This window comes from Paramisgurnus dabryanus, chromosome 7 (assembly GCF_030506205.2).
Source record: "Paramisgurnus dabryanus chromosome 7, PD_genome_1.1, whole genome shotgun sequence".
NCBI lineage: Eukaryota > Metazoa > Chordata > Actinopteri > Cypriniformes > Cobitidae > Paramisgurnus > Paramisgurnus dabryanus.
The window spans coordinates 5,176,003-5,202,539 of record NC_133343.1 but is presented as its reverse complement, the minus strand read 5'-3'; the positions used below and the strand labels follow the sequence as shown (position 1 = coordinate 5,202,539).

The 26,537-nt window shown below is 39.9% G+C and overlaps 1 protein-coding gene across 1 annotated transcript; it reads left to right on the top strand.

Annotated features, from left to right (window-relative positions):
- The first annotated feature begins 1,268 nt into the window (after positions 1–1,268).
- Positions 1,269–25,577, top strand: ccdc85al (coiled-coil domain containing 85A, like). The gene is made up of 4 exons (XM_065293766.2): positions 1,269–1,929; positions 2,739–3,699; positions 14,986–15,043; positions 24,721–25,577. The coding sequence occupies exons 1-4, from the start codon at positions 1,681–1,683 to the stop codon at positions 24,737–24,739; spliced, it is 1,287 nt and encodes a 428-aa protein (XP_065149838.1). The 5' UTR covers positions 1,269–1,680; the 3' UTR covers positions 24,740–25,577.
- Positions 25,578–26,537: the final 960 nt, after the last annotated feature.

Sequence of the window (26,537 nt, the reverse complement as noted above, 5' to 3'; positions counted from 1 at the left end):
GACAAAAGCAAAAATACTTATCACATTTTTAGTAACTTCTAGTTAAAGGTGACATTTATGTGAAATATTGTTTAGTATATATATTATTATAATATATTATTATTAGTAAAGAAAACCCTAATTTAAATATTGGATATAAAAATATTTATGGAGATTAAGGAGATTAACTTGTCTATTTAATCTATAATAAACAATATAAACCATTGCTTATCTTACTCTGGTGTTAGATCTTCCAGTATCCCAACACCTTGCTAACTCCACCTCTTCACAGTGGTAGATCAATGTTTTTCAACAAAAGGGCCAGGCCCTTTGGGTGACCTTAAGAGACCTCCAAGGGGGCCTGAAAAACAATTAAAATGAATGAATGAATGAATGAATGAATGCTTTCATTGTCATTGTTGCAGCGACATTCAAGTGCAACTCCCTGTGGAGATAACACACATTAACAGTATACAAAAAGTAACACTCAACAACAAGCTTGAAATAGCAACAAGAATAGATAAGCAGTGTGTTGCAAACAAGGTATTATTGCACAAAAAATAGACTTATTAGATGTAATGTATTTACATTCTAATGTATAAACAGTCCAATCAAAGTATTAATGCACGTTCCCTTAAATAATATTGAATTTAACTTATTTATGGCAGTGGTATAAAAATGCAATAAGTATGGAGGGCTTGCTATAAGCCTGAATAGACCTTCCAAAAATTCATTTTTTAAAAATAAAATAAAACAACTAAAAATCAACATATTTTTTAGTGTATCAGCCCAGTTATTTTCCACATTGTAAACTTTTTCCTGTCATTTCTAAGTAACTTTTAAACATAAAACCCTTATACAAAATGTTGAAGTAGTAAGATTTGTCTGGAACAGTCTTGTTTAAAATTATTGTTCAACCACTATCGATATGGTACAGCGCTCAAGCGCTTTAAAAAGGGCGGAGTTTAGACTGCGTGACGTCAACAGCAGGAGTTATATTGCCATGCAATTTGTGCATATTTAATAAGATGGGGTTTAATTTTCTGTTTTATGTTTAAATGAGAAAAGTCTAAATGCAACAATTTAGTCTATGTGTAAATAAAAAAGTGTCTATAGATGGCGCTGAAAACAAACTGTACCGTTTACAGCAGCATCACCGCTAGCAACTCAGTTGCACAAACATGCAGAAAGCACACACACACACAACGAGAGAGAGAGAGAGAGAGAGAGAGAGAGAGAGAGAGAGAGAGAGAGAGAGAGAGAGAGAGAGAGCTTAGCAGCTGCAGTCACGCACGCTCATTTCTACCGGGCTCTCCCTCGCTAAGGATGCTGCCGTCTCTCCTTCGCCTCCATGAGGATGCTGGAGCGCGCACAGACGGACGGAGGCAAGCGCACCGGGCCGCCTGAAAGCAGCCACGTCAACCTAAACGACCACTTATTTAAACTTACAAGAACTATGCACGGGTGTCGATGCTGAATAACCGGGGTGGACTCGTTCTGTATGCCGCCCTCCCTTCCGCTCGTAAGCTGCATCAGCTGTTGCTTTGGGAAAAGTCGAGGCGACTCCCACTCTAAGGGCACCGGATACAGGCGTCACTCCACGATGCGCTCTCCATCTCCCTGACTCCACCTAAAACAGCGGATGCTGACTGCCTCATTAATATTTCATCAGCACCTGGTATCACATCAGCATCTCTTCTGATGGAGAAAGCACAACCTCAGCAAGCACAGCCTCAGCTGTCTGGATCCAAGGCTGGATCGGAAGGTCCCGCAGAAAGCATTACCAACCTCACCGACGAGGAGCTCCTCCAATGGAGCAAGGAGGAGCTGGTGCAGCGTCTCCGGAGGTCTGAATCCGATAAAATGAGCGCTATACTGGACCACAGCAATCTGATTCGGGAGGTGAACCGCAGCCTCCAGCTGCATCTGAATGAGATCCGGGGGCTGAAGGTGAGCAAATGGGCGTTTGTCTGGAGCGCACCTGCGTCCAGAGCGCAGTGAGGATGCGCAGAATATGCGTCTTATACAAACAACTTTGAAAGTACCACTGATATTATTAGCTTTGTTTTTAATCATATTATGGATATTTTAACTGTGTCACACCTGTTGTGTGTGGGTGTCAGGTAATAGAAATAGGCTCAGGCCATTAGCTCAGTATAAAAACGAAAAAGTGTGTGTGTGTGCACATGGTGCAACAAGGCAGCACTGCGGTAAGATTAGCTTATGTCTTTAAGGAATGCTTTAAAATCAAGAGAGAACAATAAGGCCTAAATATAGTTTTATTTTGCTTGATCAACCCCTTTCAGCTACATTTCCAAACTTTTCATGACACATTCTTGAAAGGGAAAAATAACATTTAAGTTTAGAGACATAGGTAGAGACAGGCAGAAATCCCAACACTCTAAAAAAGCACAAATTCAGCTATTGGGTTAAGTTAATCCAGAACATTTTTACATTAGGACTGTCAAAAAATATGTTTGCATATTATATTTTTGTGTGGGTATTGTGTGTAATTATTAGGCTATTATAAAGGCTATATAAAAATAAATGCATACATGTATATATTTAAGTAAAATGTTATTTATGTATATATTTTTATGTATATATAATATAAAATGTGTGTGTGTAAATGTTTCTTAACTACATTTATGCATGCATGTGTGTGCATTTATATATGCAAAATAATTATAATTTAATTATATAAATGTACACTTTTCTAATGATATATTATTCGTGTTATCTCTTGTGATGATGATAAGGAGGTAAATCAGAAGTTGCAAGATGACAATCGTGAACTGCGAGACCTGTGCTGCTTCCTAGACGATGACCGGCAGAAAGGCAAACGAGTGTCGCGCGAGTGGCAGCGTCTGGGTCGCTTCAGCGCCAGCGTCATGCGTAAGGAGGTGGCGCTGTATCTTCAGAAGCTGACAGAACTGGAGCGCAAGCAGGAGGAGGTGATACGGGAGAACCTGGAGCTCAGGGAGCTTTGCGTGCTGATAGATGAGGAGAAGGGAGGTAGCGGAGGCCACGGCGGAACGGGTTCTGTTGGATGTCGCAATTCCATCGACAGCCAAAGCGGGCTTCTGGTACCCGGACTGATGCGGGACGTGGGGGACGGAAGCAGCACGTCTAGTGCCGGTAGTGCCGACAGCTCCGAGCATCCACACCATAAGCAGCCACAGCCATCCAGTGCAGGAACTGGCAATAGCAGCCCGGATCTCCAGAAGTCTCGTTTAGGGAAAGGAGACCGCGGAGAGATCTCCAGCCCCGACCCTCCTGTTCGACACAGAAGCACCAGCTTGGAGTATCCCTTCGTACTGCCCCAACCCTGCCGGCCTCGCTGTGGCTCCATATCCGTGCCTGATCACCGGTTAATTCGGGGGCTGAGTCCGGAAAAGTACGCCCGGTCGCTGGGCCACAGGAGCCCGGAGACTCACCCAAAGCACCATCAGGCCATGAATCCAGAGCTCTACATGCAAAGGCACAGGGGAAGTTTAGGAAGCGGACCTTGCAGCCCGGAACCTAGACAGGTCCTGCTGGGAACAGAGCTTCATCATGACAAATGCAAAATGGGAGGAAGCCCTGAGATGTTGAGGCACCAGTACAGCATGGGCCCTGAACACGGGAAGTTCGGCAGCCCTGGTCGAGAGACGTCGCCACGGAGATTGGCGGGAGATGAGCTGTCTCCACACCATCGCAGCATTTACAATGGAGTTAATGGTGGGTCAATTTATTAATACTTTTATGGGATATTTATGAATGCTGAATGCATACATAAATGTGACCCTGGACCACAAAACCTTTCCATTGATGTATGATATATTGGAAAATTGATAATTTTGACCCATACAATGCATTTTTCGGCTTTTGCTACAAATATACCCGTACTACTGGTTTTGTGGTCCAGGGTCACAAATATAAGGACTGGGTGGTTTCAACTCATGGCTGGGACCAATACTGACAAATGAAAATGTTAATAAAATGATTTGACCGTCAGGCACATTGTGAGTCTTTGGGGACAGTTATGGTTTTGGACGTGCACACATTTTATGTATTTTTGACTCTTACATTATGGACAAACCCATAGGTCCAAGTTGTCCACATTTGACGTGACCATGGGTTGAAACAACCCAGCATTCTTAATTCAGCTGAATGCATTTTCCACCTGTTGCTTCTCCGATTCACCAGGCAATTAATGAAATGTGATTAATGAAATAATTAGCTTATAGAAGATGAAAGCAGTGCTGATTTCCCAAATCCCACATGATTTTTTCTAAACAAACAAACGCAGCTTTTATTATGAGAAATGTTGAATATCAAAACAGACTTTGTGCCATGTGAATATCCCACGTTCACACATAACGATTTCTGCCGGGGAAGATGCTGAGTAGCAGCCTATGGTCCACACCGCCCATAAAACCCTCACCTCAAGGTGAAAGATGTGTCTCACTTTGCATTCATTAGCTTCTCCTAAAGATGAAACATCAGACTGATGCTCTTTAAATAACTCGAAAGACCAGGGAAGATCTTCTTCGGCTAGCTTGTGGAGGAGTTGAATTGGTTTTCTCGCTCTATAAGTCATCATAACAACGTCCATATCAAAATAACACCCTCTCGCTCAATTATAGTTCAAAAGGAATCAATAATTGGATAATAATGGTTTTAGAAATGGTATAAGGGCCTTAAGAATGGCTTTTAGGTAAAACGGGGCAATTGGTAACAAAACAACTGTTGTTGTGGTCGGATGCTGTGGGTTCAGCATTGTCCTGCGTGTCTGTATAGCTGCTGTGTTCATTTGTCACTGTCACAGCGCCAGTTCTGGTGTCAGCCCCATAGGGAAAACTTCATGTCAAGTGACCCTGCACACCTCCATATTGTCCCTACATTTCCTGCAGTTTACACCTCAAAAACGCTCATTTGGTGTTTATGTAAGCTAATGCTGTTTTGACTCAAAGTACATTGTGAGGATGTATACTACCGTTGTAGTCATGGTACCCACGCAGGTGTAGTTAGTTTCACTAAAGTTTGGAGTTATATCACTGTTACATCACAGATTATATCACACTTTGTGACATAAGAGCTTTGGTTGACTGTTTGCAAATATGCGGGATGAAAACGCTGATATCTCCACAGAAGTTGCTTTGTTGTGCTTTCGCAAAAAAATGCTTATATTTGTTGTGGGATTTAAACAAGATCTGCATTTGAACGTTGTGTCGGGATAATCCTCTTTAAGAAAATATTTTTTGCTTTTTTATTCATGTGGCTCAAATCACATGGTTAGAAACACAACAGTAGGTTTATTTTACAAAGTTCATCTACATTAAATAACGGCGCTGTACACAATACAATCCTTGTTATATTTTTTGGCTAAGTACCAAACTTAAATATCCAACTCATGATCCGAATCTTATTCTCATTTATTGCTGGATGTAGGGCAGCTTTTGATATGAAAATCATGCCATAGATTATCTTTATATATTTATAGAAGACAATTTTCAAAAGCCCCCAAACCCTTTCAGCGGTGAGGGTGGACGCAGCGATGTCCTCTGCTGGCGTCAGGTCATGTGTAGAGGCAGATCCATCTCCCGTTACACGGTGTGCGCGATTTATGCTGGCAAGCTTGGGATTCCCCCGTCTCCTGACATCATTGTAGGGCTTGGCGCAACGATGGGGATGCCAGCTGATGAGACAATTGTGGCTATTTCCTCCCACGCCTGTTTAACCTACGCTGATTTGGGCAGGTTTCTCCTATCCCCATATAAAACAGCTTCTCTGTCTTTGACTGCTCTTACAAGAAGGTCGGTCTCCTCGGCTGTAAACCGCTCCTGGTGTGCGCCTGGTAAATCCGTCATAATAATAGCAACCCGCCATGGAACTTGTGCCCTTGCATTTAAAGGGAATGTTGGATAGCGTTCTGATTGGTTTATTTGACGTTACGCCCAAACCACACCTATGAATAATGAACCTACTTCAGACCAACCCCTTATTGATTTGCGCCTGGCGCAAGAGTTATTTCTCCCGCCGGGAAAATAGCAACAGCGCCCAAAATCCGCCCACAAAGTCACTTGCGCTTTGCGCTTCACACTTGCGTTTCAGATCGTTAAAATAGGGCCCATAGTGTTTTTGTTATTGTTTTGGCACGAGGTAAAAATTTATAAAACTATATTTAGATACTATAGATTTTCTATTTAATCTTAACGCAGTACGAGCATCGCTTTATTACTTGACTTTGTTCTTGTCAGTACCACATAAAACAGAATAATTAAGTGGTTTTTATTGTAACCAAGTCAGAGAGATGTTTCTGAATGCTTATAAAAATCAGTGGTGATATCTCACAATGTCTTTTAACAGTCACGTCACCAGAAAATAAGAAATCAAGTGTCAAGTGTAATCATCCCAATGCATAGTGAGCCAGTGTCCTTACCTGCAATTCCAAACAGCGTTTTTGCGTCCATTTAATGGCACTTATGGGAGGAGAGATGTGTAAACAGACGCTACAGATAAGGAGAAAATGATTGTTTCCAATGCTTTATTCGCCAAGTGTATTTTAATCTTTCACACGATGTGACATCATTGTGGTACTCCCTCGAAATTTACATCCAAGAGCTCTGATCTTCGAAAGGATTAGGGCATAGGGGTAATCACTTCCGATTGGAATTCACAGACTGATTTACAAACTTATTGAGAAACACGAAAAGTGTTTAAAAACAGCGTTTGTGCCCATGGATGTGTGTGTGACTATCCGCTCTGGTGGCAGCTTTTCCAGTCACAGATATGTTTAAAGAAGCCTTTAAACAAGGGTAGAAGCAGTTAAGGTTATGTTATCAGTAGAATATCACACGTCTGGGAAGGGTTCTTAGCCAATCAGATCCAAGAACCAGAAAGAACTGTTATATAATGTAAAATATACAACATTTTGTGCCTTAAAAGCGTACTCCAGTCAAATATCAAAATTACCCCATGATTTACTCACCCTCAAGCAATCCGAGATACACGTTCATCATCTTTCAGACAAACACAATTGGAGTTATTTTAGTAAATATCCTTGCTTTTCCAATTTGTAACGGTAGAAAACAGGGATCAGGGAACAACTTCTTACTTTAAACTCCCCCAAAAGTGCATCCATCCTTCACAGAAGTAATCCACACGGCTCCAGGGGGTTAATAAAGGTCTTCTGCGGGTAATCGATGCGATTTTGTAAGAAAAATATCTATATTTTAAACTTTATAAACTATAATTACTAGCTTCCGGTAACAATGCTATCTTGAACTTACGCAATTACGAAAGTCACAGGGCAACGTACCCATGGCAACCAATGTTCAATACGCTTAAACTCTCTTGTTGTGCATTAATGTTGTCATTATATAAAAAGCTATATTTTATATAATACTGAACTGACCATAAACTTATCTGTCAAAATGCAACATTATTAAAAAATTGTATTTCAAAAAGTATTTTTGCATCATAGATCTATAAAATAAGAGCATTGTGTTATTTTTGCTAGGCTAACATCTTGGGCTCTATCTTGCACCCAGCGCAATTGACTTTGTCAGTGACGCATGTATCATTCGTATTTTGCCCCGGCGCACAGCGGGTTTTTCCCTCCACAGACGCACGTCGACAAACTAGGGAATGAACTTGCGCTCCCTGGGCGGTTCAGCGCAAAAAAAGAGGCGTGTTCCGGCGCAAACCATCTCTGATGCTATTTTGCAGTTTCAAAAAACAATTGCGCCACTGACCAGAAAAAAAAAGTTTAAAGTCAGTGGCGCGTTGCGCGTTGTTCATTATGCTATTTTAAGGGCGCTTGCTTGACCATAATGTATAGCTTGCACAACGCGCATACACTTTGCATCTAATCTACACAGATGCAACAGTTATTTTTGCAAATCATAAATTGTTACACTAAAAAATATTAATACACGAGATAAGGGGAATCGTAGTGGTGAGCATTGTGGTGATAGTTTTTGTTTATTGTGTGGCTGCGTTAAAAAATTCTCATGCAAATAACGATTAAAATATTTTCATAAGTTTGTTGTGTGGCTGTATTACGTTTATTTTATGTAAATAATAATTTAAATGTTTTCATAAGAAACCTTAATGTATATGAACTTGATTTGTTAGTCTACTTTGGGGTTGGACCTTGCGTTTCTTGGGTCCGATTTCAAAGCCCCCAAACCCTTTCAGCGGTGAGGGTGGACGCAGCGATGTCCTCTGCTGGCGTCAGGTCCTGAGGCAGATCCACCTCCCGTTACACGGCGTGCCCGATTTATGCTGGCAAGCTTGGGATTCTCCCGTACAAGGACGTCGGTCTCCTCGGCTATGAACCGCTCCTGGCGTGCGCCTGGTAAATCCGTCATAATAATAGCAACCCGCCACGGAACTTGCGCCCTTGCGTTTAAAGGGAATGTTGGATAGTGTTCTGATTGGTTTATTTGACGTTACGCCCAAACCACACCTATGAATAATGAACCTACTTCAGACCAACCCCTTATTGATTTGCGCCTGGCGCAAGAGTTATTTCTCACGCCGGGAAAATAGCAACAGCGCCCAAGATCTGCCCACAAACTCACTTGCGCGTTGCGCTTCGCACTTGCGTTTCAGATCGTTAAAATAGGGCCCCTTAAGTTTGTTTTAAACAATAGAAAGATTAAGTTTTCTATAGTGCTGACGATTTTATCCAAATGTAGTATGAATGATTTATAAAAAATTATGTGATATCTATCAGGCTAAATAATGTGTTCTGTAATTTTCTTTTTGTCCCCCTGCTTTAAAGCTCAAGCGAAAGTTTTGAAACTCGTCAGATTTCTTTCTCGGCTACCGAAGTCTAAATCATGGCAAATTCGAGACCTCCCTAATACCGTAGATAAGAGAGGCTTTTAAAGCTGAGACAAAAGAGCCATTACACAACTCCAGCCATTTCCCAATAATATAAAGTCAGACCTCTTTAAACTCAAACTCTCTATCTCCGGGGAAGCCTGTGGTTTAGACAGACCTGTTTGTCAGTTACTGTGTGTGCGTGTGTGTGTGTTTTAATGTGAGCATGCTCATGCTGTGTTACGTGCTCTTCTCCGTGACCTTGGGAGATACCCCCTTCTGATTTCAGCTCTAAATTTAGCCCTGAGCCTTTGTTTATCTCATCTGATACAGTAGACTAATACCTTTCCCCCACTTTTCTTTTAAGACACATCTGCATGTGCCCGGCTCTCGTGGACTGACATGGAGGAGCATTCAAGTTCTCACTTTATCTGACATTTTATAACAAAGTTTACATTCGAAGCAATTTTGATGTTTAATATTTTTTAGATTTAACATGTACTCATATATTTAAAGGTCACTAATATAACAATAGCTTTAAATAAGTATGCTATGCCATTATGAGTGATGTAACATCATAATATTATGAAATCATAATAATGTTTTTAACAGGGAAGAATAGTACTTAAACCACTCAATTTTAGTTATTAGTTTTAAATCTAAACAAAAACAAATATTTTTGAAATACTGACTGGAATGTTAAATGTATTGAATGATGTGTGGTCTCTTAAAGTGAAGCTCATGCATGAAAATGCTACAGAGTGCAATAGTGTTATTTAGGCAGCATAATGCTTTAAGCAGATGAAAGGAACAGAAACAAGATCTGGCGGGTGACAAAATGTCCTATAATTCTTTCATTGTGAACCATTTTCCAGCATTTCGTTTTCCCAAGTAAGAATATTACACTGAGGTCTTAGTCACGGGTACCATAATGGATTTACACGGCTGGCTCAGCTCAGACTGTTGAGTCATGGCTTTGTGCGAGGATTGTGAGTTTTTACAAAAACCCTTGAAGCTCGGGCCTCACATGCATCTCTTTAAGGTGCACCTTTATTTGATTATAAATTAATCAAAATTATAAAATAGTGTGAATGGGGCATTCCATAGCTAAATGGAGGCAGGTGATAAGGAAGACATATTTGAGGTGTCAAGTAATTTCAGAAACACTGACAAAGTATAAAAGATCTGAATATGCCTGCTTTAAAACAGAGCATTCTTACGAAGACACTTTTATGAGCGAGAATCCAGGACGCATACATTACTGCTCTTGTTTTATACACTATGAACGGGTCAGCAGCACGGCGAGGCGAGCATAAAACCGGCATAAGATCGTGACACTGCCTGAAGGAACATGAGTTAATACAGTCATGAATGTGCAATGACCTTCAGTTAGCATGTCTGTGAGAGAGGCATTGTGGGTAATCTTTATATGATGCAGTGTGAGAGCATTATATTTAAGACCCCTTCAAGTGGCTTTATTAACGTTTTAGTTCATGACATATTGTAGGCCAGGGGTCTTCAACTACGGATTTTAAAAATGTAAATATGATGCGGCCAAACTTTTACTATTTTACTAAAGAGCACCTATAGATGGAAATCAGTCATGTGACCTTTTACGTCATGCCGCCATCTTGAGGACCTACCGAGTACCAGTAGGCTACTGACAAGCATTGGCTAGCTTGCTACGATTTACGGATTTCTTATTTTTTCCTGTCTATGATCCTTACGGATACAGTAAAGGGCTACGAAAGACAACATGTCGCATCTCGACTGTCATGAAAAGAAACGCTACTTTAAAAAAATATATCTTGGTTAGGGTGTGATGCCTACATGATCCCTGATGCGTTCTTCCAGCCGCTGTCCGCGGCTACCGAACTACCACTATTTTATTACTAAGAAGGCGCGACACAACATGAAACTTTGCTCGAAGTATCACCTGGATCTCTACTCATGAACGCGAACATTGAGAACATTGTTTGTGTACACAGAGTTTACTAAAAAGAAAGGTTTTGTACAACTGACTTTGGCTGTTATGGTGTCCGCTCGTCATCTCTGCCAGACGTAAATAATCGATTTCCGAATGCGAATGAATGAATCTCATATGAGGCTCCTTTTTCAACTAGAAGGTCAATATTGTTTTTCCACTGTATGCCGCATTTGGACATGATTGTGGGTGTTCGCCCCCTAGTGGCAGTCGTAATGAGAGTTCAGTTTAATTGTAAATCCATGTCAAAATGGGAGAGGAGCCCATTTCTGCGCAAGAGCCTTCAAAGTGGAATAACTAAATGAATGCAAATGAATGAAACAATAAACAGTTATGCATATATCCAAGTGTTACTAATATAGTTAATCAAAAAAGGATTCATAATTAATCATTTTCACCATTGGAACACAATGAAATACACCACTTCCGGTCAGCGTGTCGCACACGTTTTTTTATTTTTTATTTACGGATTCAAAAATTATGCACTCCCAAATGGTTGGCAGCCCACGCAGCCCCTGTGTGACTTTCCCCCTTTTTTGGGGGGCTGTCATTTGTCGTGTACAGTGGAAAGGCGTCTTTAAAGTAACCATGCTGATTTTAAAATCATCCTACATAATGTAAAGACAATTCCTATGAAAATATAATCTTGATATCTTTAATATTGACTGAGTAAGATCAAGATTTCAAGATTCATCAAGATTTGATGCTCCCAATCTCATAATTAGATTATTCGACTTTAGTCTAGATTTCACAGACAGGTTCACAAATCAGTTTAGACATTATTTGTCCTCGACAAACATTTGGAGAGGCTGAATGCAAGATGAGACATCAATTTGTTTTATCCATTTTCCCAGAAGTAAAAATTGGATTTAAATGTGTATAGCTGCAAATATATAGACTTTACTTATGATGGTAAAATTCTTGTATTTTTAGTGTTTTATAGCACATTAAGCACTTACAGTAATTATTGTTAAAGATGCGGATGAAGCCAACATCTGTGTTGTTATAGCTGAGCATTTATGAAACTATGTGAAATGATGCCTTTGATGATAGATGCCAGATGCTCTCGTCTGAAAGCAGCAGGTAGAAAGGATGTTTACAGACATAAGAGTCTATTTATAACATTATTAATCTAATTAATTATTCCTCATAATTCACAGGAAAACAAGTTGACGCTCCTGTAACAGACAGGAGAATTTTGTGGCCCTCCTCTGGAGTCTGGAGCTTAAGCGTTCCAATGATCTCTGAAAATATAGGACAATCTCTCATAATCCCTGTTTTACGCTGATGGAAACGCGTTTATGTCTAGCTGTGTTAGCAGCTCAGCTCATTGTTGAGTCATGGCTTTGTGTGAGGATTGAGTTTTTACAAAGACTTTACTATGTGGCTAAGTCCCCACATGTCTTTATACCTAAAAGAAATGTGTGAGCCACTAAGTTTAAAATAAGAATATGAACCTTCTGATAATTTGTTTTATTTTTCAAGAATCAGTGGGGGCCTTACAACAAATGAAGGCCTTACAGTAAAATATAAGACAGTCTTTCATAATTTCTGTTTAATAGAAGCATTGTATGTGTGTGTTTGAGAGAGAGAGAGAGAGAGAGAGAGAGAGAGAGAGAGAGAGAGAGAGAGAGGATTTTTTTCTAACTCATTTGTTTAAATTATATTATATTAAGCCTAAAGGGACGTGTACACAAAAACGTTTAAAACTCGACTGAAAATGCCAGGCGGACGCCGACTGTAGGCGCTTGCCAGCTTTTTACAACTGAGCGCTTGATATGTTGCTATGATACTTCTGCTTTGTTTATCAGTCGTTGAATGATGTGCCAGTTGGTTGTTGTGATATTTGTCCCGTGCCCACTGTGATTGGACTGCCGACTGAGAAATGACATTGACGAGCTCAGCGTTTAACCCAAAGTTGACACTTTGGGTTAAACTCTTAGGGGCTGGACACACCAAAACTTTTAAACGCGGCTGAAAACGCCTTGAGGACGCCGAATGCCAGCTGTTTTTCAGCTGAGTGCCAGCTTTCTTCAGCTGAGCGCTTTGGTAGCTGTGATACTTCAGCTGCGAGCCGGTTGGTTGCTGTGGTAATGTCCCGCCCCTCCTCCACTGTGATTGGGCGGCCGTGTGAGAACTGACATTGACGAGCGGAGCTTTTCTCCCAAAGTTGAATCTCTTTCAACTCTCGACGCTCAGTGCCGAGCGCGGAAAAACCGCCGAGCGCCGGTTTTCAGCGCGGAAAAAACCCGCTAGCTGCTGGCTTATTTGAAAAACGCTGAGATTCCATTGGAAACAATTGAAAACATGCACCGGCCGCGGGCGTAAAAAGTTTTGGTGTACACAACCCCTTAGTGCGGACAATACGCGGTCCATCCTTTAGAAACTATTGAAAACATTCACAGGCGTAAACGCCTTGGTGTGCACGCTCCATTAAAGTTCTGCATTATTAACTCTTTTCCTGCCATTGACGAGTTATCTCTTCAATTAAAGGATTAGTCAATTTTCTTAAAAAAAAAAATCCTGATAATTTACTCACTACCATGGCTTTTTTTTTACTCAATACCATTCTTTGTTCAGTCAAGAAGAAATTATGTTTTTTGAGGAAAACATTCCAGGATTTTTCTAATTTTAATAAACTTTAATGGACAGTGTAGTAGTCAGTGGCAGATAATCGTTCTGAATCTGATCTCACACAAAATTCTTTTCACAAAAATGCAATTATTTCAGCTTTTTGCTAAAAATTTTTTTTAAAGAAAAATACCCATATTTAAGAGTTTATAAGCAGAGAAAAAATATAGATAGGATGAAACAGTTTTTTTTGTTTGTTTGTTTGTTTATTGTTTGTTTGAAAGCAGAGGGTCTTTTCTTTTGATATATTTGCATGTTTATATATTTTTAGAAGAACATTTTTCTGGAAGGCATTTTGTGAAACTTTTCGGGCATCTTTAAAAAAAAAGGCTGGCGGGGAATGAGTTTAAAACAATTCTCTGAAATAACTTTACAGACTTTAAATGTTCCCGTGCCACTTCTCTCAGGTTTGGTTTGCGTTCTCGATTCCTCTTTTGTTATTTCACACTCTATCTGCGTTCACATTCACGTTGAACAGGCCAGGATCAGGATGTCTGTCAAATCCCCTTAAAACGTTTCTTCGAGGTCCACAAACTGGCATGAATCTTTAATGGCCGGCTGCGTGTGTGTGCCTCAGGCAAATGTGATAATGAGATGAAACGAGATGAACCAACAGAAGCAGGATGCCAGGGCAGTGAATGAAACGGAGCACTATCGATGGCGGCTTAATGGATGTGATCTCAGACAGAATGGATGTGCAGTGGCTGTATCTGAATTAGGATTGAATGTCTTTGAGCAGCGAGAAACGCTCACTAACCTCCGTTTAACCCGTCAATGAAAGGTGCTCATGTGCATGCTGCTCGGCACGTTTCGAGAAGGTAGACGTGACAGTATGATATAGCATCTTATGTTCTTACTCTTCTCAGCGTAAGGTTTCAGCCTCAAAAGACTGTCACTATGTCTGCCTGAGTATGTGTGTGTGTGCGGTTTGACGGGGTGGCATATGGGAAAAGCAGACAGGTTCACAGTCTGTTAGTCTAGGCACGTGTACAAGAGAAACTGAGTCGGAATAAAAGTGTGTTGGAAGCATTAAACCAAGGCAGTCTCCTTAGACATGCTGTTTTGATTCTCTTGTTAATGTGATGTCACATTGATAAAGCCCCGCCCACAGCCACTGATTGAGTGGTTCATTTTACCCAAAAGCTTTTCTAAATGTGTTTGTTAGCACGTTGTAGTGCTAATGGGGCTAAATATACTATAGTCTCAGACTGTATTCACAGAAATCAGATCTATTTTCAACCCTCATAAGCCCCGATTTTCCTGTATACGTTAGTATACATAATAAATGATCTGTGGAGTATTTTGAGCTGAAACTTCACAGACACATTCTAGGCACAGCTGGGAGTTATTTTACATCTTGTAAATATGTGCATAATATGCGTCCTTTAAGCTGCATGTAAACATTTTTATCAGATTGCGAGACTCTGTGATCTTTGCACTGCTACAGCAATGCTCTACCAATTGAGCTATAGAAACACAATGCACACAGTGTCAAAGTTTGTAATGAGAAAGTAAACTGCTATATTATATTATTTTTCTTGTGAATAGTTTTATAAAATTCTTGATTTTCTTTACAGCTTTGATATCAGCTGGATGTTGCAGCAACAACTGCAGGAACGTGAAGGTCTGGGACAGGTGAGTTTTGCCAGAACATCTCAGGCTCTGATCCAAACCACGCTTACCTGCTGACACCATTTTACCCCATCCTAAAAGGCTAGGCAGGCGGTTCACATTTTGCATCTAAAACAAAGCAGAAAACGTAACCATGTCTCTTGCCTACATTTTATCCAACGTGTTTTTGGCACCGCCATGCCTGGACACGTGTCACGTCCCAATCCCATCACTCTTTATTTAAGTGCGCTTGTCACACGGCTACATTAAAAAAAAAAAACTTGTGCGTGCAAAAGATGCAAAGGTTATAAGGGATTTTTTCTGAATGATTGGTAAAGCTTTCATCTTAAACATATTTCAAAGTATATACATTTGTAAAACATATATTCTTGAGATCTTTGTGTAACAAACCTGTTTCATGTTGTACAGGAGCTTGTAATCGAAAAGTATTATGTACAGGATTATTTGAAAACAAAGCAGAATATGCAGTTCTGTGTATAGATATCCATTTTTACTTGCTTCGAACTAAACTCAAAACAATCTTCATATATCACATTGCACGGGCCAAGCAAACTTGCTCACATTTCTCAGAAGAGCTCAAAGTATCGACTGTATGTTTTAAACACTCTTTGGTTTCCTGGGGGACTGACTTGTGCACTGCGAGTTCTGGAAATTGCATAGCAGTCAGGTAACCTGATTGAAGTTTGCAATTTTCGCAAGTGCTTTCCAATTTTATGTGGAATATGTATCTAGCGAGCAGTGAATGGACTGCGGGAATCTGCGCTGTCCGGGGCTGAGACTAATGGAGTTGCTGCCTTTAATTCAGTCACTTATCAGGTTCCATTTCAGGGAAGATGCTGCCATAGAAACAAGCTGAATATGAAGACAGTGAGGCAGGCCACTATGGTTTGGAACGGAGACCGAGTTGCTGCTCAAGTTTTCATGTGTCGTGTGAAGCTTTGATTGTTCTTAAATCAGGCGCATATGCATGTTATTGTTACCCCTGTTCTAATATTGACGAGTCGACATTATTCTAAATGGGGGAGTGTGTGACCACAGTTAGTAATTGGCATAATACACATCCAACCATCCTCATATAGAGGGTATCCCACTGAAACACGCCCCCTCAGTCGGAAATGACTGGCAAAACTGAAACCGGAACTAAAGTACATGATTTTCTAATGAAATTAAGTCCAGGGATGTTGTACCTTACGACTTGGAGTGGTCAATGGACATTGAAATGTTATTGGAGGGTAGGGGTGTAGCAATACATTGATATGGACCGATGCATTGATTAAATGTCTAACGATACGATGCATCAATGCCACACACAAAATATTGATATGAGGTACATTTATTTTTACACTCCCTGCATCCTCATTCCTTGTCTAATGGTGCATACACATCAAACGCGAGTTCAACGATTTGCACGAGTAGATTACACACAAAGTTAATGCAGAGAGGTGATCAGATGCATCCTCGCGTGGGGCGATGCGAATGATGCGATATGGACGGCTTGTTTGCCACGAAAACACCTGCTATTCGCCTCAAAAGCGTCTTCACCCAGGTTGAAAATATTTAACTTGAGCGAAAAATTTGCATGACACGAAGTTAAATCCTGCGAGTAATCTAGAGAGAGTAACACGATGCCCCGCGTTTGGTGTGTACGTAGCATAATGGGGCATACACACCAAACACGAGTTCAATGATTTGCGCAAGTAGATTACATACACAGTCAATGCAAAGACACGATCAGACGCGTCCTCGCGTGGGGCAATGCGAATGACGCGATATGGGTGGCGCGTTTGTCGCGAAAACACGCGCTATTCGCCTCAAGAGCGTCTTCGGCCAAGTGGAAAATATTCAACTCGAGCAAAAAATTCGCATGACACGAAGTTAAATCCCGCGAGTAATCTAGAGAGAGTAACACGATGCCCCGCGTTTGGTGGGTACGTAGCATAACGTTCATCTACACATTTCCGCCAAAGCGCACATTTTTGTTTATTTTCGTGTGTGTCTGCAAGTGAATGCAACAAAGCGGTTATAGCAGCGAAAACACAGCGAAAGAGGTAGAAGACGATGTGACTGTTATCGGATGCAAATCGTGGGTTTAGAAATATTTTGGTTTTTGGAAAATGATTTGGACAAACAGACTGGCAGAAAACCTTTGCCAACACCACCTGAAATACTAAAGACTTTGACTGTGGCCATCATAAGCTTGATTTTATGTGACAGTTCCCTCATTATTTATTTTTCTTTATTTAAAAAGTTTATCTTTTTTATCTTTTTAAATTAAATATTCATGTTATATATTTTTGTTGCATTTAAGAGTTATTAAAAATGTAAATTAACTAGGCACGTAATAATAAAGTAATTATAAATTAATACATTAATTTCGATAAATTAATAAAATCGGATCGAAACGTATTTGGATCAAAGAAACGTTTGATGTACTGGCAAATACTGCATCGCCAGCGGAGGTAAACGATAATGTATCGCATCGCAATAAACTTTCCAATTTACACCTTTATTGCATGATATTGCATAATTTTCCCAGATTGTTGACAGTGTAACTTCGATAATTTTTTTTCGAAAGTGGAACTTAAAAAACTTTTCATGTAGTCAGGGATCATTGCTCTTTTATCCTGAAACACAACAGTTAATAATGTAATACAAGCCTGATCTCATTGGAAATTCGTTCGTATTTTACGAGTTGGCTAATTCGTATATAAAATGTAAGATTATTTTTAAAAAAAGTCACAGGGGCAAAAGCAAATCTTAAATAAATAAAAAACGTACAAATGTTGTCGGATGAATTAATACAAATTAGCCACCTCCTAAAATACATATGAATTCAACTTGAGCGAAAAATTCGCATGACACGAAGTAAAATCCTGCGAGTAATCTAGAGAGAGTAACACGATGCCCCGCCTTTGGTGTGTACGTAGCATAATGGGGCATACACACCAAACACGAGTTCAACGATTTGCGCAAGTAGATTACATACACAGTCAATGCAAAGACACGATGAAATGCGTCCTCGCGTGGGGCAATGCGAATGACGCGATATGGGTGGCGTGTTTGCTGTGAAAACACGCACTATTTGCTTCAAACGCGTCTTCCGCCAAGTTGAAAATATTCAACTCGAGCGAAAAATTAGCATGACACGAAGTTAAATCCCAAAAGTAATCTAGAGCGAGTAACGCGATGCCCCGCGTTTGGTGGGTACGTAGTGTCACGACTGGCTCAGAGCCGCGACAAATAAGAGGAGGACTAGGTGGTTGGTAAGGGTAATTAAATGTTTTATTTAACCTAGATAGAAAAAGTAAGATTAAACAATAAAATAATCAACAAAATTACTGCAACATCTTTCTGATAAAAGATGTAAAAATATCAGAAAGAACCAAAACAAAATCATATAATAAAGAAAACAAAACAACTTAACCCAGGAGCACCAAACTCAGGACATCCTCACAAAGGCAATCACTCCTCTTTTCCACTCACACACTTCCTTTTAAACCAAAGACACAGGTGGAATTCATTAGCAGCCGAAACAATGAGTCTCCTAGCCACTCCCACCGGTCGACCAAAGCAGGAACACATGGAGGCTCATCGCAGAGGCTCATCACACCCCCCCCCCTAAAAAAAAGACCACAGAGTCTTAATAAAGAAAAACACAAATCCCACAATCCAAATTTGTAGTAGTTTAAACGACAGTTGGTATCAAAGTTGTTTTTCACTCCTTTCCCCATCTCTTCCTCTCAGCAACCTGGCGCCTAGGAAGCAATATTAAGACAGAAACAGAAAGAGAAAGAGAAATTACAAACTTTAAAGTCCTAAACCACATGAACACGGGACAAAGCATCCGCAGTCACATTCTCGGAACCTTTAATATGACGCATATCCAACAGGTAACTCTGAAGAAATAAACACCATCTCATCAGTCTTTGATTAGGGTTTTGTAAGGAGTGCAAGAAAACTAAAGGATTGTGATCCGTATAGACCACTAACGGTCCCACTGACGATCCAACATACACATCAAAGTGTTGTAGAGCCCAAATTAAAGCAAGAGCTTCCTTCTCTATCACGGAATAATTAAGCTGGTATTTATTAAATTTCCTAGAGAAGAACGCGATAGGATGGTCAATGTCATCAAAGTTTTGCAACAATACAGCACCAGCACCCAAATTACTGGCATCAACTTGTAACTTAAATGCTTGATCAAACCTCGGAGCTGCCAACACAGGGGCTTCTGTCAGAAGCATCTTAACACTTTCAAATGATTTCTGACACAGCGGAGTCCAGCGAAATACTGCTCCTCCCCTCAGCAAATTTGTCAGAGGCACTGCCACTGTAGAAAAATTTCTGCAAAAACAGCGATAAAATCCTACCATGCCCAAAAACCGCATTAGCTCTTTCTTTGTAGTAGGAGTAGGATAGTCATCTATCGCCTCTACCTTTGCACGAACGGGGCGTACTTGTCCTTGCCCAACCACCTTCCCCAGATAGGTGACGGTAGCTTTTGCAAAGTCACACTTCATCAAGTTAACAGTTAAATTGGCCCATACAAAACGGTCAAGCAACGCTCGAATCTGAACCAAATGTTCCCCCCAAGTTTCACTAAAAACGACAACGTCGTCCAGATATACAGTGCAGCCCTTCAATCCAGATGTTACTCGATTCATTAAACGTTGAAACGTTGCAGGGGCATTTCTCAATCCGAAACTCATCACTTTATATGAATATAATCCGGAAGGCGTTATAAAAGCAGAAACCTCTCGAGCTCTGGCAGTTAAAGGCACCTGCCAGTAACCTTTAAGAAGATCAAACTTGCTTACAAATCTTGCGTTTCCTATCTGATCAACACAATCCTCGATTCGAGGCAGTGGAAAACAATCAGGCTTCGTTATGGCATTTAGCTTTCTGTAATCTGTACAGAACCTAAACGACTTGTCAGGTTTATTCACAAGCAAAGATGGAGATGCCCAACTAGAGAATGAAGGTTCAGCAATGTTATTTTCCAACATATACTCGATTTCCTCATCCAGATGTTTTTTCTTATTTTCAGACACTCTATAATATCGCTGACGAATAGGACTCGAATCTCCGACGTCAATGTCATGCTCAATCAAACTTGTACAAGAAGGAGTATCGGAAAACAGTGTAGAATACTCATTAATCAAATTAATCATATCATTACACTGTACATCCGTTAGATGGTTAAGCCGGTTACGCATAGAACTCAACGCTTCCGAATTTCGAAGACGACCTTGAAGAACACAATCTCCAGGATAGATTTCATCTTCCTCCCCACTTACCAGATTTTGAGTAAAACCAAATTTTAGATGGTCCTTGTTAACAGAAGAATCTGCCAACAGAACAGGTTTAACAAAAGAATCAGGTCCAATATCATTTGACGCATTGAAATCCTTACAAGCATAATAAGGTTTCAACAAGTTCACGTGACAAACTCTCGTCTTTTTTCTTCGATCTGGCGTATTAATTATATAATTCAGATCAGAAATCTGGCGCGCAACCGTATATGGTCCAAGAAACTTTGCCTGAAAAGGAGATCCAACAATAGGCAACAACACCAACACCTGGTCTCCCGGCTGAAAGGAACGCAACTCGGTTCGGCGATCGAACAATTGTTTCATTCGATCTTGTGCTTTATTCAACGATGCCTTTGCCAACTGGCTTGCTTCATAAATTCGTCTACGAAAATCATTAACGTAAGACAAAACATTTTTCGGGGGATCGGATTTTTCCCAGTCTGCCGATAAAACAGTTAACGGAGTTCGCACATCATGACCAAAAACAAGGTCGTTCGGACTGAATCCAGTACTTTCTTGCGCCGCTTCCCGAGCTGCCATCATTAACCAAGGTAGACCAGTCTCCCAGTTCATACCCATTTGGACGCAGTACGCCCTCAACAAAGACTTCAACGTTTGATGGAATCTCTCCAGTGCTCCCTGACTTTGTGCATGAGAAGCACTGGAAAGATTATGTTGAATATGGAGCTGTTTCAACACTTGAGTAAATACATTAGAAGTAAAATTACTTCCCTGATCAGATTGAATAATTCGAGGTATTCCAAAAACTGAAATAAACTGAGTCAGTGCTTTTATAACTTGCTTAGCTGTTATAGAACGCAAAGGATATACAGCGGGATATCTAGTTACTTGGCACATGACCGTCAGCAAATATTCATTACCCGTTTTTGACTTAGGCAATGGCCCGACACAATCTATGATTAGGTACTCAAACGGTTGACTAATGGCTGGAATTGGGTAAAGAGGAGCCGGTTTCAAAGACTGGTTGGGTTTTCCAGTAAGCTGACATGTGTGACAACATTTAATGTATTTAGACACATCACGCTTCAATTTGGGCCAAAAAAACCTTTTCAAAATTAACTGATATGTTTTTTTCACACCCAAATGGCCAGACATGTCATGTGCGGTCTGTAACACTAGCTGCCGAAGAGATTGGGGAATTACAATTTGTATCATTTCATCACCAATTGCAAACTCTCCCTGTGGTGTCCACTTCCTAACTAACAATCCTTCGTCTACATAATACCCAGACGAAAGATTTACAATTGTGTCATGCGAGACAACTTGGTCAAATAATTCAGTCAGAACTAAATCAGCTCTCTGTTTTTCAATCAATTCCTCACGTGACACAGACAAAATTGAAGGGATATCCAGCATTTTACTCACCGGCTTAATAGATTCAACTTGTGTTTTACTCATAGAACGTGTTATTACACAAGATGGTAACACACTTGAAGAAATCAAATTGTCATTACAATCTGGTTTCAAAATAACCGCCGATGGTGTAACCACTACATGTGGTGAAACATCTCGCCAAACACGATCACCAGCCAAGTCATTCCCCAAAACTATGTGTACTCCTTCCACAGGCAAGCAGGGACGAACAGCCACTTCCACTTCTCCCTGGATCAACTCAGAATACAACATAATCTTATGAAGTGGTACAGACATAACATTTAAGCCAATGCCTTTAATTAACACATTACTTCCAGTATAAGAATCAGTTGAGAAAGGTAATACTGATTCTAACACAAAGGTTTCTGACGATCCCGTATCACGTAATATCTTAACTGGTACGGTTTTTGTGGAATCTACCATTCCAACAGAACCCTGTGTAATGAATGGTGCAAAAGGTGAAACACATGGCGAACAATCTTTCTGCACATTATTCACTGTTGAGGGAGTTACAGCCAATGCAACAGGCCTTACAGAAGAACCAAATTTCACATTCACTTTAGAACTGTCCAGTTTTGTCTTCAATATTGGACACTCGTTCTTCCAGTGACCAAACCCATGACAATAATTACACTGATTTGCCCTGTCTTTTCCTTCCTCAGAGCTGTGTAATTGTTTGCCAGGTAACTCGCGTGTAAATTTAGAAAAGTTACTTTGCTTTCGCCAAGGTTCTTTTCGAAAGTTTTCATCAGGTCTAGAAGTAAAACTAGTTTTATGAGTCAATGTGAACTCATCAGCCATAACGGCCGCCTCATATGCTGAATCAGGTTTGCGTTCATTTAAGTAGACTGCAACACGATCTGAAATGGTATTTTTAAATTGTTCAAGAACAATTAATTCTTTTAAATCGTCGAGAGATTTTACATCGGATGCCACACACCAACGATTAAAATAGACCATGATATCGTGTACAAAATCAACATGCGTCTGATTTTCCTTCTTATTCCAAGACCTGAATTTTTGTCGATAGGCTTCTGGTACAAGCTCATAAGCCCTTAACACTGCCGCTTTCACTGTTTGATACCTAGACGCATCTTCCACACTTAGTGAAGAATATGCCTCTTGTGCCTTTCCTGTCAAAACAGACTGCAACAACAAAATGCGCTCATCATTTGGCCAACTTCGTGCATCCGCAACTCGTTCAAACAACAGAAAAAACCTTTCAACTTCTTTTTCTTCAAACTTAGGAACCAGTCTTATATTATTCACCGTATCAGACCTAACTGAACCTGAAACATATTCTGAATCGCCTGTACCAGCAATCTTTCCATCTCTTATTAAATCCAACCGATAACGCTCAAGTTCAATTTGTTGCTGTTGCACTTGAACTTTAGAAAGTTCAATACGATTTTGAACTTCTAACTGCTTCGCTTGTATATCGGTTTGAATTAATAACAACTGTTTTTGTTGCTCAAATGTTAACTGCGTTTGTGCTAACACATTACCAAAAGGTAACGTGTCTTCCAAGACTTGAGAGGTCAACACCTTACGATCAATTAAATCTGCCTTTACTAAGGATTTAATACCCTCTTTCACACGTTTATCTTGATTTGTTAGATCAATTTGATAGTGTTCGGCAATTTCTAATAATTGATCCCTAGTCAACTCATCTAACAAGGTTTCGGATGGTGCACTAATAAATTCCTGAGTTTTTGAGGACATCGTGAAAAAAAATATATACGGCTACTACAAAACAAGAATTTGGAATAAGCAAATCCCCCTAACTAAATTTCAAAACTATCTAAACTCATACCTAATCTTCGTACAGTTACTTGCAGCGGGGTTTTAAACACTCTAAACCAGTGTTTGCTATAGTAACCAATTTCCGAGTCACTACAACAAAACACGGAGGTGTACCCGAGACAAATGCTCTAACTGCTTTCACCGCACAAAAACAACAAACTAAAATAAAAAAATTGAAACTTCCCGTTAAGGAAATCCCACTAAACCTAACCAGGGAAAAGCTTATTCACAAATACTTCAGTTGTTAACAAAAATTAGCCGTACTTACCAATTTAAACTCCTGCAAGCAATTATCAAATCACCCAAACCAACCACTACATCCTCCATTCTTCTCCTAACGAATGCTATCACAAAACTTTTTTTTTTCTCAAATTAATTAAGTTAAAAAAATATATTTATCAGATAACCAAACAACAAATTTTCCAAACTACAAGATTAACATACGGTCGGACGAGCCCCCATATTTGTCACGACTGGCTCAGAGCCGCGACAAATAAGAGGAGGACTAGGTGGTTGGTAAGGGTAATTAAATGTTTTATTTAACCTAGATAGAAAAAGTAAGATTAAACAATAAAATAATCAACAAAATTACTGCAACATCTTTCTGATAAAAGATGTAAAAATATCAGAAAGAACCAAAACAAAATCATATAATAAAGAAAACAAAACAACTTAACCCAGGAGCACCAAACTCAGGACATCCTCACAAAGGCAATCACTCCTCTTTTCCACTCACACACTTCCTTTTAAACCAAAGACACAGGTGGAATTCATTAGCAGCCGAAACAATGAGTCTCCTAGCCACTCCCACCGGTCGACCAAAGCAGGAACACATGGAGGCTCATCGCAGAGGCTCATCACAGTAGCATAACGTTCATCTACACATTTCCGCCACACGTGATTGAGTTGGCAATACTCATTTATTTACAGAAGATATCCCACGTCGAATTAACACATTTTTGTACTATAAAGTCTTATGGAAAAAATACAAGTCTTCAAACCCAAGTAAACGCAGTCGTCTGCATAGTCGGTTTATTGATTTGCATGTAAACACATGAAAACAATTTTCTATAATAGATAAACAGATTTTTGATAGTTATCCGCTTATTCTGTGCATGTAAAACGCATCTGATCATTCATTCACCGAGAAATGTTTTGTTTCCTTCACAGTTTCGATGGTTCCTCTTGAAGACGCCTTGCGGATATTCCATTCCTTCATCTCGGGTGCGAGAATCCGAGAAGTCAGGGCCCATTTCAATTGTCAACAGCAGTTTGCTTTGGGGACCCCGTGGCCATGGTGCAGTGATTTAAAAGAGACTAAAGTGAGACACAAATGTTTTTCCTGCCAGTCCCGGTGTAAGAAGACGCTCGCACAATACGCAGTCTCACCCACATGCACACAACCATACAGCCGTGAGTCCCCTGTGGTTTACAGATGTTGTGCATTTGGGTTATCTCTACATATGTGTCATTCTTACTAGCGATAGGACACATTAAACAAGAGGCTGCGGCTTATTCAAAGGTGCTTACCTGTCCTAATGTTTATTTATGCAGTTTCTTTTTTAACCAAAGCTATCTCGACATTGTTCGTTTCTCATGGAGACCTCTTGAAAGGAGGGTCAGTATCACATTTGTTATCTTGTTCATATCTCAGACACTGCTACGAAACAGACTTTGTATATGTTGTCAGTGACTAAACAGCCTCATGAGTGTTTTGCACTGATTTTGTGTGTGTGTGTGTGTATGTATGTGCATTTGTTGGCTTTACATTATTCCCTTCCTCCGAGCTCCTGTGTATAAGCCGATGTTGTTTTATATAGACAGAAATACAGCATAGTACATATAGTAAATTAATGGATTAGTTTTATATGCATATATTGACTATTATTTTTGACTTAAAGTTATTATTATAACAACAACAATAATATAAATATATCTATGTGTAAAATATTAAAGGATTTTCACTACTTAGACTCATTGCATTAATTATTTGTATCACTAATTTATGACACAAAGCCTTTGTCAGCAATCCGGCAAGACAAAGCTCCCATGTTGTCCATTCGGGTTGTTTTTATGCAAATTAGATGTGTTCGGCTGTGTCAGGATAACAGAGGATGAGAGAAACCCTACGACAGTCTTTTAAAAATTTAAACATCTCTTTATAAAGAATTGGGTCTTTTATCAGAGATCAAGCGTTCTGTCTTTTTTGTTTGTTTGTTCTCGCTTTAAAATTAACTACTCATTTTCTTTGCTCTATGATGAAATCTAAAGCTTTCACTTTGGTTTTGAGATGCGGCTTCAGGGTCGACCTCAATCCGCTTTAATTATCAGTGCTTGAGGAGGGAGGCTCCGAAAGGATTTTAGTTTCGGAGTATTTGCCGGTGATAAAATCAACTGATCCTCTTATCAGAAACACTGTCTAGATAACATGGACATGTTGCGCTTTAAAGGGCACATATTATGCCAATTTTTACAAGATAATATAAGTCTCAGTTGTGCCTAGAATGTGTTTGTGACGTGGGAGCAAAAAACAACAACGCTGTTTTCCTGTGTGTACCTTTAAATGCAAATAAGCTACAGCTCCCTACTCCCTTACCAACAGACAATGAGCGTTTTTGGTTAAAAATAGATCTGATTCCTAATACAGTCGACAATGGTATACAATGTGGTAACAAACACATTTTGAAAACATTTTGGGTAAAATTAACCAGTCAGTCAGTGGCTGTGGGCGGGGCTTTATCAGTGTGACATCACATTAACAGGAGAATCAAAACAGCATGTCTAACGAGGCTGCTTTGGTTTAACGGGGATTCAAAAAAAGTAAAGGGTGGATTTTTTAAATCGTAGGGTTATTGCGTTCCCACACTGCCAACACACATTTATGTCCAAACACCTTGTAAAAGTGGATTTTGTATAATATGTGCCCTTTAAGATCTCTCTTAAACAGGCCTTTTATCACAAGATGCATAGACATTTATGTTCAAAGC

What these genes read in the sequence shown, in the direction of transcription:
- ccdc85al (XM_065293766.2), top strand. Translation starts at nt 1,681, where the DNA reads ATGGAGAAAGCACAACCTCAGCAAGCACAGCCTCAGCTGTCTGGATCC. An exon ending in ATGAGATCCGGGGGCTGAAG is followed by an intron (nt 1,930 to 2,738) that starts GTGAGCAAATGG and finishes GATGATGATAAG; the next exon opens with GAGGTAAATCAGAAGTTGCA. An exon ending in CATTTACAATGGAGTTAATG is followed by an intron (nt 3,700 to 14,985) that starts GTGGGTCAATTT and finishes TTTTCTTTACAG; the next exon opens with CTTTGATATCAGCTGGATGT.